Source organism: Fusarium poae, chromosome 1, assembly GCF_019609905.1.
Source record: "Fusarium poae strain DAOMC 252244 chromosome 1, whole genome shotgun sequence".
Lineage (NCBI taxonomy): Eukaryota > Fungi > Ascomycota > Sordariomycetes > Hypocreales > Nectriaceae > Fusarium > Fusarium poae.
This window is the reverse complement of record NC_058399.1, coordinates 6775451-6791106: the sequence shown is the minus strand read 5'-3', so window position 1 is coordinate 6791106 and position 15656 is coordinate 6775451. Positions and strand designations below refer to the sequence as shown.

At 49.2% G+C, this 15656-nt stretch overlaps 5 protein-coding genes across 5 annotated transcripts; 2 read left to right on the top strand and 3 right to left on the bottom strand.

The window, feature by feature from the left end:
• Positions 1-27: 27 nt before the first annotated feature.
• SOD2 (Superoxide dismutase [Mn], mitochondrial) lies at positions 28-904 on the bottom strand (the record flags this gene model as incomplete). Its single annotated transcript, XM_044846775.1, has 3 exons — positions 28-150; positions 212-679; positions 731-904. 3 exons carry the CDS (start codon positions 902-904, stop codon positions 28-30), a joined length of 765 nt encoding a protein of 254 aa, XP_044712691.1.
• Positions 905-1269: 365 nt separating this feature from the next.
• Positions 1270-1808, top strand: FPOAC1_002192 (uncharacterized protein; the record flags this gene model as incomplete). The annotated part of the gene is made up of 2 exons (XM_044846774.1): positions 1270-1466; positions 1523-1808. 2 exons carry the CDS (start codon positions 1270-1272, stop codon positions 1806-1808), a joined length of 483 nt encoding a protein of 160 aa, XP_044712690.1.
• Positions 1809-2816: 1008 nt separating this feature from the next.
• FPOAC1_002191 (uncharacterized protein) lies at positions 2817-3995 on the top strand (the record flags this gene model as incomplete). The annotated part of the gene is made up of 1 exon (XM_044846773.1): positions 2817-3995. One exon carries the CDS (start codon positions 2817-2819, stop codon positions 3993-3995), a length of 1179 nt encoding a protein of 392 aa, XP_044712689.1.
• A 272-nt stretch (positions 3996-4267) lies between these two features.
• Positions 4268-7927, bottom strand: FPOAC1_002190 (uncharacterized protein; the record flags this gene model as incomplete). The annotated part of the gene is made up of 4 exons (XM_044846772.1): positions 4268-6713; positions 6758-7698; positions 7750-7857; positions 7919-7927. The coding sequence occupies 4 exons, from the start codon at positions 7925-7927 to the stop codon at positions 4268-4270; spliced, it is 3504 nt and encodes a 1167-aa protein (XP_044712688.1).
• A 1582-nt stretch (positions 7928-9509) lies between these two features.
• FPOAC1_002189 (uncharacterized protein) lies at positions 9510-12362 on the bottom strand (the record flags this gene model as incomplete). The annotated part of the gene is made up of 1 exon (XM_044846771.1): positions 9510-12362. One exon carries the CDS (start codon positions 12360-12362, stop codon positions 9510-9512), a length of 2853 nt encoding a protein of 950 aa, XP_044712687.1.
• Positions 12363-15656: the final 3294 nt, after the last annotated feature.

Sequence of the window (15656 nt, the reverse complement as noted above, 5' to 3'; positions counted from 1 at the left end):
ACTCGTTCTTGATTATGTCAACCCAATCTAGATGGAAGCTCGGAGGACCTTGAATGCATCCTCACGGGAGCCAGTGAAACGAGCCTCGGCTGTCTTCCAGTTGATGACATTCCAGATGTTATCGACATAAGCAGCCTTTCCATTGAGGTACTAGATAGTTGCACACCCATATTAGTTATGAATTGTCTGTGGCACTGTAACTGTAACGTACCTGCAGATAGTAGGCATGTTCCCACATATCAACACCGAAAATGGGCACTTCCCCTCCCACGACAGGGTCCTGGTCCTTGGTGGTAACGATACGCAAGCCCTGCGTGTCCTTGACCAGCCATCCCCAGCCGCTGCCTTGCAGACCTAGCAGAGTCTTCTTGAAGGTCTCTTGGAAAGCCTCGATGCTGCCCCACGTCTTGGAGATTTCAGCACCGAGCGTGGGGGCACTGTCGGGCTTGGAGTCTGGGGAGCTGGAGGGACTGAGATTCTCCCAGAAGAGGGAGTGGTTGATGTGACCACCGCCATTGAACTTGATAGCGGACTGCAGGGCGATCTGACCGGCGATGTCGCTAGATGAAGTAGCAGTGGCGTAGTTCTTGAGAGCGGCGTTGAGGTTTGTCACGTAGGCTTGGTGATGTTTGGAGTGGTGAAGCTCCATGATTTGAGCAGAGATGCTGGGCTCAAGGGCCTTTTTGTTGTTAGCTTGGTTGTTCTTGATGATTAGAGGGGACTGGCTCACATCATAGGCGTACGGCAACGCCGGAAGAGAGTAGGTTCCAACAGACATGGCGGAATAAGAGTGAATGTTATCTGAGGGTTGAATAGGTTCAGAAGCAAGGTCAGGTTCAGCGTTGACAGAGAGAGAGGATAAAGGTGAAGTGAGGAGAAGGAGGAGGGGTAGTAGGGGAAACATGACGGAAGAGGGATTAGTCTCTAATTGGTAGTATTTGTTATAGCGATAGGTAGATAGACAGTAGATAGTGAGTGATAGTGGGTGAAAGTGTTCATCAAGGTCCTCGAGTTGTTGTTGTTGTTGTCGTTTCGAGAGCATTTCCCCTCAAACTTGCTCACCCCCAAAAGTTACCCGATTCGGGAACACGCTAGATGTATCTGGTCTCTGATTGGTTGATTTTATATGAGCAGGTTTGACGGGAGGAACCGTGAGAGACTATGAGAAGAATGCTAAAACAGGACAAAAGGGTACAATAATTATATTATATCTACTACAATTCATCTACTGTTGTCTATAATCACTAACTTTTCTCTATGATCACCATAATGTGCGGCCCTGAAAATACAAACCGTCCCCGAGGAGGTGCTCTCGTCTCCCTCAACTCTCATTCTTCCAAACTCTCTGGTGATCTCGCCTTTCACACTCCCGGAAGTCCATCAAGTTCAAGCGCGACACATGCAAGACTCACCCCGAACGAGGAATGCAGTATAAACAATTTCTCTAATCTACACATCATTATACAGTGAGCTTCCTTCACTTCCACCAGTCCATCAGTCTGTATTAACAAACACTGAAAAGTTCTAGTGGTGATTTGACAAGAAACGCAAGCGAATGTGGTCTATTTCGTCAATTCTCTCTCCAATCGCCAACGGCATCCAACCACTTTGTCGAATCGCAACTCGAGGGGCCACTATCACTTGAAGTTGGGGGCGATGGAATTATTGGACGTCGTGTTTCTGTCTATTCACGTCTTGCAACAGGCCAGAATAAAATCGTGGCAGAAGGCATCGTTGGCTTCAACTTCATGAGTCAGGGATCATCAGAAGAATCGTCTTGTCCATCCTCTCCTTCACCATCGCTCTAACTAGACTAGAAGAGTGCATTGGCGCCGGATACGAATTAAGTTCATGGTCAAAGGGTTTTGTGTCTTTGCTTTATCAAGGTTCTTATTGGCGGGCGTTATAAGTTGTCATCCCGTCGCGGTTGAGGAGGGTCCCCCCAGCATAGGTTCGTTCGGCTCGGCGTTTAATCAGCTGCATACAATTGATTGTTTACTTTTTCGCTACAAGTTACTCCATAGGTACTTTGTCTTTGTCGAATTATATCTCATTAATCTCTCTCGTTCCTGATTCCCCTGGGGCTTGTTCCACCTGCTCAACCATTACAAAAAAAATCAATTCAGGCACCGAATCATCAAGATTCACAACTGCCGTATCCAAGGCAAACCAAAATCTCTTATTCAGGAAAGTCCCCGGTTTATCTGTCAGGGATTAACCGGTCATTGGGGATGACGTTTCATTTTGTAAAAATAGAGTGCACTGATCAGCTCAACACGTACTACCAACACCAACACCAACACCAACATATCATCACCAACTCACCAAGCATCAAAAAAACAAAGCAAAGCATAAACAACACATGTTTAATTCCTACAGCATCCGAGCTGAGTTGTTGGCCACATAAAGATTGCCATCACTTCATATGCAGGGTTCAATTCAGCCTACGGCTCATGCACAGCCACGCACAGCCACTTACTGTCTGCCAACTCAAACATACTCTCCACTTAGCTGCAAACTCATTCTCCATCACGGATCCCTCCCCTTGCCTAGCCGCCGCCATGCTTGGACTTGGTCGCGACTGCAGAAGCCAAGCCAGGTCAACATGGGATGGGGAACGAACGGGAACAAACGAACCAGCTTCCGGACACGCCTTGGTTGGCCTTGAACACACTTCGTCATCCCTTCAACCATCCCTGAATCATGTTCTGATCTCTCATCCCACCTACCTATATATACAACTATCTCTCTCTCCCTCTCCGCAATTCTTTCTCCCATTGAGTTCCCACCGCTCTTTGTAAACAAACACAGAAACAATGCCTTTTGTCGCAAATACTCCCGAGTCTTATCTCGGTCGCTCCGACTCAAAACTCACCGAAGGAACTTGTCGCGGCCTGACATCCAACGGAAAACCATGTCGCCGCCCAGTTGTTCAGCAGAACCCCCCACCAAAGACCGACAGGCGCAGACGTCCCGTCACCCCTGATCCACGCGATGAGAATCTCTACTGCTGGCAGCATCGCGAACAAGCCAACATTTCAGCACAATCCAGTCCTGGCCCGCGTCCTAATGGGACACCAATCCTGGAAGGTCGCACGAGCTTGGATACGTTGACGGACAGATTGGGATTGGTGGATCTAAACGAAAAGAAACATGGCAACGGGAGAATGAATAGTTCGAAACCACAATCGAAAAAGTCGTCTCTGTTGTGCTGTTTCTGCTTTTCGGTTCCTTATGAAGATGAAGAGGAACCGGAACGTCCACAACCACACCCTGTTCAGCACACATCCGCGGCCAACCAAGGACTGAGCCCATCACAAAACATATCCGGCGGCAAATCATCCCGCAAATCACGTAAATCAACAGGCTCGCGGACAGCCACCATCAAAGATTTCATCCCCGACTCTCTCGACACCACCACCGCCTCAGCGCTAATGGCCGAGATGTCCCGTCCGTTCGGAAGTGGAGAAGAGCCTGGCTTCATCTACATGTTCTGGCTCACTCCCACCTCTCAGTCCAAATCTGCCGCGCCCGTTGACGCAGCCCGCTCTCTCCTAGCACCCCCGTCACCAAACAACCAATCGCGCTCGCGAAGCGCAAGCAACGCCGTGCGTAGCTTTGCAGCTTCAGATCCAGCCAACTCCAAGAGCACCATGCTCCTCAAGATCGGCCGCGCATCTAACGTGCAGCGCCGACTGAACGAGTGGCAGCGCCAATGTGGCCGCGAAGTTGAGCTTTTGCGATACTACCCCTATATTCCTGGTTCACAGGAATCTTCAGGCGTTGTTCCACATATGACGCCGCATGTACACCGTGTAGAGCGGCTGGTACACCTAGAGCTTTCAGGATTGGGTTTCAAGGCGGATGCGGGCAAGTGTGCCGCTTGTGGTAGAGAACATCGTGAGTGGTTCGAGGTAGAAGCCACAAGAGAGGGCATCAAAGCTGTCGATGATATCATCAGAAGGTGGATAGAATGGGATGAAATTAACCCATAAGTATGGGAATCATGTAACATATGTACGCATTTCTAGCCGGCGTTGGGTTCTTTTCAATACACAAAGTCACGATACACTACCACGAGTCAAAAGTGAATGTTACGTTCAACCAGATCCGGATCTACGGTCTCGGTATGCATTATATAAATATTCCTTTCCTTTCCCTTCCCTTCCTGTCTATCAAACAATCGCACCGATGCCATCTGCTCATGAATCGTGAGGATCTTGTGAATCGCGCCCGAATAATGCACCTTCTAGCTCAATTTCTACCCTTACACAAATCGTACCTCGTCGAATAGACCTGCCCTGACTTGGACGAGAGCAGCAAGCTCAAAGAGAAAAGATTGCAGGATGATCACGTTGGTGACAACGTGAGAGACTGACACGGTCGTTGTGTTCTCTTTTTGTACTCGCGGCTGCGGAGTTTCTGGCTCCAGGGTTTGCTGTCGAGATTTTGGTCGAGGAGTCTCAGGCCTGGGCGCCTCACTGGGCTCCTCGGGTTGATGGCTCTCGATTTCAGTGTCATTAGTCTCATGTTGCTGTGTCTCTGTCTTCTCCTCTGCTTCGGGGTCCTTTGGTGTGGAGTCCTCTGTCTCAGACTCCTTGGTCTCTGGCTGCTCCGCCGCTGTCTCCTCAACGTCCAACTCCTTGGTCTCTAGCGGCTTGACCTCTGGCTCCTGGACCTCGGGTTCACTGGTCTCAGGTTCATTGACCTCTGGCTCTTTGTCCACTAGCTCCTGAGTCTCAGGCTCCTTAGTAGGCTCATGTTCCTCGAAAACCTCAGTTATCTTGGGATCCTTATCGTCAACCTCAGTAGCTTTGGGCAGCTCAGTCGGTTCAGGCACAGCCTCAGCAGGTTCGGCTCCTGAAGGTTGAACTTCAGTCTCGGTCTCGGCACCTTCAGGCTTTGTTTCCCCATCCTCTTTAACTTCAGCGGGGGGTTGCTCTGCGGTTTCAATCACAGAATCATCTGCTTCATTTTTCTTCGTATCATCCAGTTCACTGACCACCTCATCAGTGTGCTCTAACTCATCCTTCTTTGCATCATCCTGTTCAGTGGGAGCCTCTTCAATAGACTCTGGTCCATCTACAGTTACGCTCGGTTCGCGCGCCGACTCTTTATCGGACTTGACAGGAATATCAGACTTGACAGAAACAGGCTCAACCTCGACTTGCGGTAATCCCACCTTCTTAGAGAGGATAGTTTGGCCCATAGTTGCAAACTCAGCTGTCTGTCGAGAAAGCACCTCCTCCCTAGCCTTCTGCATCGGGTCGATAGTGCCCTGTATCCTCTCCGGAGAATGGCTCAGCACAGGAGTGCCTCGCCCCCGACTAAGGGACGCCTCCTTTGGAGAAGTCAGACCAGGTTTTCCGGGGGTCGCATTTCCGCTGCCAGGCGCACGGCCAAGCTCCTTGCGTCCTCGCGGGCTGCTAGCACGGCTTGGGGTTCCCAATTCGGACAGGAGACGGTGCGCTAGGCCTTCCAGTGCCGACGGCCGGGAAGGAGATGTACTGCGTGATGGCTCTTCAAAGCTGCGTCGATCAGGGGGGTCTTCACTGATGGGGGTCGGCCTTGGCGTGGGACCCGCATGGTGTAACATTGCATCCGCAGTTCTGAATGCATCTCGTCTTTGTTGCACCAGCTCGTCAAAGTGGGGAATGCTTCTCTTGTAGGAAGCTACTTGTTCTTCCAATCGTCTGAGAACACTGAAAACACGTGGTAGCGAAGCTTGAGACCACTGCGGTCGTTGGCGGCATTGTTCCATAGCTCGAAGTTGTTTTTGTTCTGCTGTCGGAGAAGGCAAATCTCCCAAGTCGTCATCATCGTCGTCGTCGTCGTCGCTCTCTGTAGCTTCTTCTCCTTCAGGGGTATGTTTCTCCTTCACGGCATCATCATATATATAAGAGCTCGGGCTGCGAGTTAACCACCCTTCAATCTTCATGAAACCGCAGACAGCCAAATCAACAAGCGTCTCGGTCACAGAGAGATTTGTCTCAACTTGATTAACGAAGAACGTCTCCAGAAGATCCAGTAGCGAATTGAGAAGAGGATCATCTGGACGAAGAGTATGGTCCCCGACATCCTTGGGTGCTCCAGGAAGACTGTCAGGCAGCCTTTGGTTACTCGTAGACGCCCTGGGTGCGACAAGCTTCAGCGAACAAGGATGGGCTTCAAGTTTAGTCATAGTATCTCGAAGAACAAGTTGATACACTTCATCAAAATCATCCTCGCCACCTATTGTCCCTGCCAACGACATGAAAAATTCTACTTCTTGCTCTTGAGCACCGACAGTTCGGGTAGCATTTTGAACCGGAACGTTATCAGTCCTCAGAAGAGTGACAATGGCGTAACGGTGATGTCGCTTGAGAATAGCCGACACCAATTGCAACGTAACATGAATTGTTTGTTGATTCCGCGATCTCAAACATGCGAGAATGAGATCGACCAGGTTGAAGAGCAGAGGGGTCGCAGCTGGTTCTGCCCTCTCCGCCAACATTGTGGCCAAATCCATTGACTTTCGTTTACGAGCCTTACTGACAGATGAGCTAGAGCCAGGCCCATCGGAGGCGACGTGATCGGGTAGTGCTAAGAGGTAGTGGAGGATAAGGTTGATCATGTCAGGGTGGTCAAGAGATTCTAGGATACGGCGGAGATAAGTCAAAACAGCTACTGACGAACCTCCGTCAATATCAGAGGATTCAAGCAGCGAGGGGTATCTGGACTGTCAGCAAGGTTCACGCAGAGGGATAAAATAACTTACAATAACTGTTGCAAGAAAATAACTTGAAAGTGCTCCAACAGAGTCGACTTGACCTCAACCGATCGACAGTGGTTCAAGACGTCTTGCCAGAACAATAGGTGAGAGAGGAAAACTTCAAGGTGAGATTGAAACTCGGGAGAGCATGAGCTAATGACTTCATAGTTGGATGTAGGGTGTTCATAATCAGAAAATGCAAGAATAGGGGGCAGGTTGTGGGGGAGATGGTCAACGACCAGTTTGCGACTGAGCTGGCTGTACAAGGCGCCTAGACCTGTCGCCATCAATGTCGACAGGTCACTTTCAACAATCCATTGTTCCAGAGGTCCTGAGCTCGACGCTGCTTCGATAATGTAGAGCAATCCTGTCCGCGCAAAGTCGCCTACTTTTCCCTCATGATGAATATAGTCCATGAGGATATAGAAGAGAGGAAAATCGGCCTTTTGGGTCCGTCCAACAAAGGTATCGCGGGTTCTGTCTTCCTTCTCCCTGTTCTGGAGCGCCACACCGCGATGCGTTTTGAACCATGCTGGGAGGATACTTGGGTCCAGTCGGATCTTGGTGGTGATATTGAAGGCAAGTTCGACGACGCGCGACTCAGTATCGAGGCCGAGTCGCACACTGTTCAGACCGGTGATTCGTACGAGGAGGTTTGTCAGACTGGAAGAGAAGGTCTGGTTCTCGACAAAGGCTTCCTCCTCACTTTCGATCAAAGTCGCAAAGAAAAGGACGGCCTCCTTAATGATCCATTCGTTATACGAGGTCGTAGCGATCTTGCCGATGGGAACGTAGATTTGCTTGATCGAGCAGTATTGAATACATGGATGCGGTAGCGGTCGTCGACTCTCGTCGCTGAGGATGTTGGTGAGGTCTTGGAGGCGGATTTCCAGGGTTTCTGCGGCGTCGCTATCGCGAGACAGGTTGGACGACGCTCTCCAAGCGTTCTGCAGTGGTTAGTGCTTGTCGGGGACGGAGGGCTTCGGCTGGTGCCTCACTAATAAGCGGCTGTACTGTTTCTCGAATCGCTGTAGTCGTTTCGCAGGATCCTGTCCGAGGTCCTTGCGGGAGCCCCCAGATGAAAGAGGGCTCAATAAGCGCGACCACTATGAAGGACAATTAGCTGAAGGTCTTGGCTGCGGTAGTAGCTGTGGATGAGACACTCACGAAATCCATGGCGATATTGGATGCATCTCCCGGCGACTATATCTAGGGCAATAAGGTCACCTTGACCACATAACGACACTGCGCAGGTTACTTCAAGTTGTTGTGTTGAGAGCTGTCGTCTCCTGGGTCGATGGACAACTGAGTGACCGGACATGTGGCGTTGGATTGTGGCTCTACAGGGGTGTGTGGCTGATTGTTTAGGGTAGGGTTGCGACCCCTTTTTGAGGTGCAAGTCCGGGCTGAGGAGAAGATAGTTGATAGTTTTGACTGTACCTAGTAAGGACAATTATTTCTATTTTGTACTCTCTATCATAGATGATATTACGATATAAGTTCTGGCTGAAGGAGGCATTCATATTCATAAAAACAGACCACTGTCGTGCAGATAGTTTACCATACAGTTCTTTTGAGCCAAATTGTAAGTGAAGTGGCATGACTTGTACAGCATTTGTCCTGGTAAGAGGGATAATTCAACCTTGGTATTAGAAAAGGCGACATGACTATATCATAACATTCAGGACCGGAATAAGTCCAGTCTCAGTTATGATTTCATCTCGTAGATAATAAGTGCTTGTGCGTCCCACCACACAAGCTCTTCGATGCTCTTACTTTGGGATCTCTTGTCAATCAGCTGTTTGTTATGAATATTCGGGTTGAGTCAACATGTGTCACTCAAAAAACAAGAATTCTTCCTTTGGTGGTATAGGGTTGTCGGCACCTGTTGTTCATATTAGATCTCGCAAGGCTCAATATATATTATATGGCGATGTTGTACGAATATGTCACTATTAATGGAAATTCGTTTGAGCTGGTGCTTATTTACACAACATACATTGATGAGTTTAATGGTGAGCCTTATGCTGGCGATAAAAGGTTGAATGTCGACAATCGCAATGCTAATCATTAAAGATAAAATGATAATCTTAAGTTGCGTGGCCTTTTCTCTAGGCTCATACTCACTTACTTCACCACCTACTTTTCTCTTCATCTCCCCATCTTCAATACTCTTCCCTAGAGGCTCCTCAACATGGTCCGACACGCATCCAAACACGCATGGTATCGAGAACAATGCCTCGATACAACCCTAGAAGTGACACAAAGCAATGCCGAGTTGTTGCCTGGATGAACAGAGAGCTACGAAAGATTGTTCCTACATCCCATCCCATAAGCCTCATTCGGAAGATGCAGACATACTCTGCTTGGAACCCATAACTGACTGACATGACTAGCAGAAAGCCACCACCTAACTCTTCTAAAATTATAGTCTGGGATTAGGGTAATATCATATCATAAAAGCAAAGGCTTACTCAAGCATTAGACAAATTGATATACCTTGGTAGTTATGATTACATACAATTGAGACTTACCTTTTTCTCAGAATCTAGAAATTTAAGGCTCTGACGTAAATACGGCATGTCACCATTTGATAGACAATCAGTATCAAAGTCACTACTTTTATTCGCTGCAAGCACTATCCAACAGCAGCCTGCCGAAATCGAACTAAAAAACCGCTAACTTCTACCGCAGCCATGTATCACCCAATGCAAGATAGTCAAATCCTCGACCCAAACGGAACATGCTCATGCTGTGCTCATCTGGGGCTTGTCGGATCACCATTGCTGCCGCTGCCGCTGCTACCGCCACCGCTGGCCTTGGTGCGACTCGCCCAGATGTGCTTGACCTGGTAAGAGTCCATGGGGGGTGATGCATAATCCTCGCCGCTCGACTGCGTAAAGCCGCTGATGTTACTGAGCATACTTGAACTGCGTCCACGCGAGCGGTTCATGCGCGGCTCAAATGGTGGGGCGGTTGGGGGAGGTTGCCAAGGGGACAGGGACGGGAGCGTGGGAGCCGAAGCCGAAGGAAGCATGTTGTCAGAAGCCGACCAGAGACCAGTTGGGTAGTGAGGAGGAACCGTAGGATCAGGGTTCCAGGTACTCGAAGTCGCAGGCTGGAAAGGAGGTCCAAGCTGTGGGTGGCCAGCATCGAGAGGCGGCATCATTTCGTATGACATGCCATTGCCCGAGGTCATAAACTCGTGCATACTCATCAACTGCATTTGAAAGTGCCGAATCTCCTCGCTCTTACCGGCATTATCGGCACGGACATGGGCCAGTCGCTCGTTGTAGTTAGCTTCGATGCCGGCAACATGAACTTGCCAGTGAGAACGCTGTTGGTTACGTCGTTCCGCCTCGTCCAGGCCACGGTTGTTCGCATCGTTGATGTTGGCAAGCTCGTTCTCAACCTTGGCAATACGCGTGGCGACCTTATTTCGACGGGTGTTGAGGTTTGATTTCTCGACTTCCTTAGCTTTGATTTCTTTCTCGAGCCCGGTCTTGTACTCCTTGAAAGTCTTTTGCGCTGCCTCAAAAACCTTCTTCTCACTGCTGAACTGCTTCTCGACCTTCTTTTTTCGTTCAGCAAGTTCAGGAGCAGTGTCAAAGTTTTTGAGTTGTTCAGTAAGCTGTTGGGTGTCACGCTCTGCCTGGGCTTTTTGGGTTTCTTGCTGACGAATCTTCTGTCGATACTTTTCGTCATGGTTTCCAGCCGAGGAGAGCTGATTGTCCGTCAACTCATTGTCCTTCCGCAGTGCGTTGGCGCGGTTCTTGTATTCCTTTCGCAGAGTCTTGAGGCGGGACTTCTCTTCGCCAAGCTTAGCCTCGACCGCGGCAATCGATGTTCTCAATGTCGTGGCAGGTGAATCCGGATGAAGAGAGCGCTGGGCATTAGTCACAGGAGGCGGGACGCCGTCCGCCTCGCGCTGAGTCGCCTGAACAGTTCTGATACTGGTTGAGAACAGAACTTCATCAGTTTGGCTATCAAGAAATTCACAGACATATTTGGATGCGGGCCTGAGTCCGTAGATATCGCCTGTCCAGCGTACGCCTTCGTGAGAATCTTCGGGAGACTCCTCGATTGGAAACATGCGTGTGGGCTGCCAAACAGCATTATTGACTCTGACGTAGAATGGCTTTGAGGTGTCAATGTTGGCGGGTCTTGAATCCTCGCCTGAGGATTCAACAGAGCGTGTCTCGTCATCGTCGATTTCGGGAAAATAGCTAGTGTTAAAACATACTTCATCGCTACCAATGTAGGAAATCCAAATTTGATTGGGTTGATTGTTGAAAGGGGCATTGCCAAGATTGTGAATGTCGGTAGCATTTGTCCCAGCTGACTCTGAAGCTGCATGGGACAACTCATACTCCTTCACCACCACAATTTTGGTGCTTGCCAATGCTGCCCACAGCGGTTGCTGAAGACGAACTTGAGTGCTTTGCTTTCTTCTTTTTTTGGTCGTAGGTGCCGTAGACGTCGACGATGTCCCTGTTTCGGTATCAGGCGTTGAAAACCCCCCTTCATTGGTCGTGTCGCCAGCCACACTAGGTGGCTTTCCAGCCTCTGGATCACTGGCACCAACGGAAGAATTGGCCTTTTCACGCCTTAGATACCATTCTCGGATATATCGTACGATGCCTTGGGTCAGGATGTGTATAGCTAGAACACTCCTGACCCATCCGTATGCACTCATTTTATCATATGTGCTGGAAGTAGCTTCGAGTGAACTGCTGAAAACATTTGGCACACGCCAATGTTCAGGTATATGGCGAGCCACACGACCCCAATGGTTTTTGGTCCCTCGGAGCAGATGATGGCCTATCACCCACGTGAAGCATGTGGTGAGTCCCCTAGAAGTCCCATCTCTTGCGCTTGTTCCCCCTCCCAAAGTAATAGCAATGACTGGCTTAGCAAAATCCAGGATAGCGTCCTGGATCGGACCCCACAGAAAGAGCCATATCAGAAGGAAGAAAAAGTCGACGCATAAAACTGTAACAAGAGAGGGCATAGTCGAGTTGCCATCAAAAATCTCGGCCAAGTTAATATTCATGCCGGAACTGGTGGTGACAGGAGGAACAAAGGTAAGGAACGTAAAGATGGTGTATATAACGGTAAGTGAGAGCGATGGAACATGCATAAGAATGATGAGAATAGCGAGCGTGTCCTGCATAGGAAGAGACTTGAGGACAGTAGTTGCAAGATCAAACGGGCCCGAGTCACGGTGGACATCAGCGTTCTTCATGGCATTGACGTCGATCTGGCGGTGGCTAGAGTCGACACCACTAGGGCCAGTGGTGGTGGATGAATCGGATGACATCTCGGAGACAGCGTCGAGAGAAGAGCGTCGGTGGTCGTCGTTACGGGTATCGTTGGTTGCATCATAGACACACTGCTTGTACGGGCTGCTGGCGTGACCGTTGACGGGCGTTGATTGTCCAGGGGCACCGGAAGCACCTTGGTCAGATCGTCGGGCAGAGTTATCGAGCTGTCCTGAGCCCTTTTTGTCGTTGGAACGCTTGGCAGGGCCTACAAGCCCATTCTCATGGCGATTGTCGCGGTGACTGGCGGCGCCTTGCTGTCGCTTACTCGAACCTGGAGCGCGAGGCATGCGCAACGACTTGTCTTGCTGCCACAGTCTGTCGAACCTGAGAACCACGTGGGAACAGGGCCGGCAGCCGGGACAAGCCTTGCAAAGTCAAGGGCTTGGAACTGGAAGTTGGCGACTCGAGCGATATGGTGTCTCGGCCGTTTTTAACACGGTACGGCGGGCAGAAAATGGGATCTCGGGCAGATAGAAGGTAGAGTTGTGAGGCGGACCGTTGCGAAAAGAGAGTTCGAGGCCGACATATGCATTCGAATTGTAAACGGTCGTAACGAAACAAGACACGACGAGACAATGCTAAGATCAAACGATAAGGGCGACGACAGAAGAGGGGAACTACCGTCAAGTCAAGTCAACTTCAACAAGCAAAACCTGCTAAGATCGGCCGAGGGGCCGCAGAAAGCAGGTAATGTTGCAACAAGATTTGACTGGTTACGACGTGGTTTTACAGTGGGATTTTGATATAGAATATTGGACGGTAAAAGAAAAAAAAAAGTAATGCGAGGTAGTGGTTGTTGTTGTTTGTGGAGGTAGGAGATTTTTTGGCTGTCAAAGCCAGGCTCGTGCTTGTGGAAGGATCGAGGTATTGAAAAGGAAACAGAAAGGAATGAATGGAGTGGCCGAACGCAAAAAGGATAATGGAAGGATAGACGGGAACGGGAATAGCGGGGTGCGAAGGCTCGCACTGTACCTCTCTACGCGGCTGTTTCTGGCTCTGAGTGCTAGAATCCACTATAGTCTTAGTGGCTCGCATGATTACAGGGCTCCAGTCGCCAATGATGCCCGGGTTTTGGGACACATTAGATGGGGCGTAATTGGGGCAGTGGGCAGGGCAGTCTATTCCAAGATGCGCGCTAAAGGCGCGTTAAAGAGGATATCAGTGGAGTCTTTGGCTGAATTGAAGAGTTGTGCTGATGAGAGCTGAAAGGTGCCAATGATGACTATAATCAGGACAATGAATAGCTTCAATAAGGGACGGATGTATCCTTCAAGTGGATCGGCCACGTTGAGATCCCACTTCTGGGCCATAATGGCGTCTTGAATGCCAACAGATCAGGTACCCAGGAACAAGGTTGTGTTGGTTAAGATGAGGCGCTACGGTGGACTGCTGCACAGCTAGCTGGCTGGCCTATATACAACAAGCTCAATATCTACCTACTAATCCCTCAGATTAATGATTGAGTTTGGATTTGAATATCATTTCCATGTAACGATGTCCGTTGGAAAACTATGTACGTCGTCTTCCATGGCTTTGTGCAGTAGTTTTTCTCAAGTAATATCAAATAGACGATTGAAGAGGAGTCACATGCTCCACAATGAAACGCTCCGTGCGTCTTACTGTGTGAACCCTGCTTTTTAGCAGAGATGAGTTGAGGCGGAAGAAGGTAAATTATTGGCAGGAATCAAAGTCTCTTCTTGTCCACATTCGTCACGAAATATTTGCTTTGACAGATATGCTGACCTTTAGAATATCGTCATAACACATAATCCATAAAACGCTATGGCTTTAATTCAAATTCTTGACCTGGCCTTTATCCCGATTATACGTCGACATTAAAGAACAAATGCAACACATCGCGTGCGCACGCCATCGCTTACAAGCTCTGTAAACAAGCAAGTAGTGGCCAGGGTGCACCCCGGCTCTGCCGTGCTCCTACCTACTATAGGGCTTCTCCGCAACGCAAGAAAAAGAACATCACCACAGCCTCATCTAACTAGTTAATGGTTAACATCATCACTAACAATAGAGCTAGAAACTCTTGCCTCGGTAGACTCCGACACACACATGTCGAACCAAGTTGGACGAATGAGCCAGTGAAACGCCCCCAAAGGTTAATCGCTAAGCTAGCTGGCGGTCTCCCTCTTAATTTTGGAACGGCGGCCGATACCTTGGAAGCGACGCGAGAGAATTCACTGACGTCGTGGGCGCCAAGGGCTGCCCATTGTGGGAAAGGCCCTGAGCTGGCTCAAGGGGAAAGATTTTAGAGCAACACGGATTGGTCAACTCTTTCCAAGTCGCTAAACTGCACGACAAGGGCACGACGGACACAAGCATGGATGGACATGGCTATGACCATGGAAGTCAAAAACACGATGAAACGACAGAGTTAAGGAAGCGGCTCTTGTACTCAAAGCTCAACCTTTATACTACAGGATGCTCTACAGCCTCGATGCCACAGAAATCCACAAGCTGCAAATCATGCTGCAAGACCCCATCGAGTTTATCGGAATCTCCCAACTTAAGCAACAACTAACAATTATTTCCCGACTCACCGATAATGATCAACTCCCCAGGACGGTACTTGAGTCATTAGACTCAGTCAAGGATTTACTTTCGGCAGTTTTTCTTGGCCCGTTTTTGGATCTAATTTAATGTCCCGCTTTTTATCATGTCCTTTTGCAACGATCAAGAACGAACTTCGTCTCGATATGGACAAAAGCCGATCAACAAGGGCAACAATTTTGAGCTTGGTTACATTGAAAGATTTGCAGGTCATTCCCTGGCAGATGCACACAACTCTTTGATATACCCCACTTGCTCAGAATGAAGCTGTCGGACCGTTAACAGCACAGGGGACAAGAGAATGCGCAGTTAAACCTCTGGAATTTTTGCTTAGCATTGCCTACCTACTTTTGACACACTGTCCAGGAAGCTCAAAACTCCTCTTGATCAGCGGTTGACAATCACTGATTGTACACATCAACACCACAAAACCCCTCTTCCATGTGTCGTCAGTCGACGACTAAAAACGCTGATCATCCAACCCACATGGGTTTATTTACGAAGAAATCATCGCACTGTGATCTGCTGCCACGACTCAAACGGCCGTGCTTGCTTATGCGAGCCCACTGCTGACCCTCGTCCATTCACAGACTGAGAATGAACTTCAATGAGGCCGGCCAACTTGGAAATGTTTTCTCTGTACGAGACAAGTACAGTGAGGTTATTTATATTATGCTCTTTCATTCAGGCCTTTTGAGGCCGAACACGTAGGCTGTTGATGGGATTGTGGCTATTTACCAACTTCGGTTGTCTCAACGAGCATCAACCCCACGATCTCGTTACTACAAATGAACAAAATCATGATGGAGCGCGATAATCGCTGTTGCCCTGCTGCGTAGCAAATCGCAGCACCACGCTTAGGTCTTGGCTTGATCCCTATCGATGGGGGCGATCTGTTTGGCTGCCACCCCTCGTCGGCACTTCTCGCACTTGTCTGTTTAACTTGCCCTATCAAAACTGAGCTTACAACCCTGCATCAGCTTCCTGTGCACTTTGTTTCGTGTGCTAGGCCATGA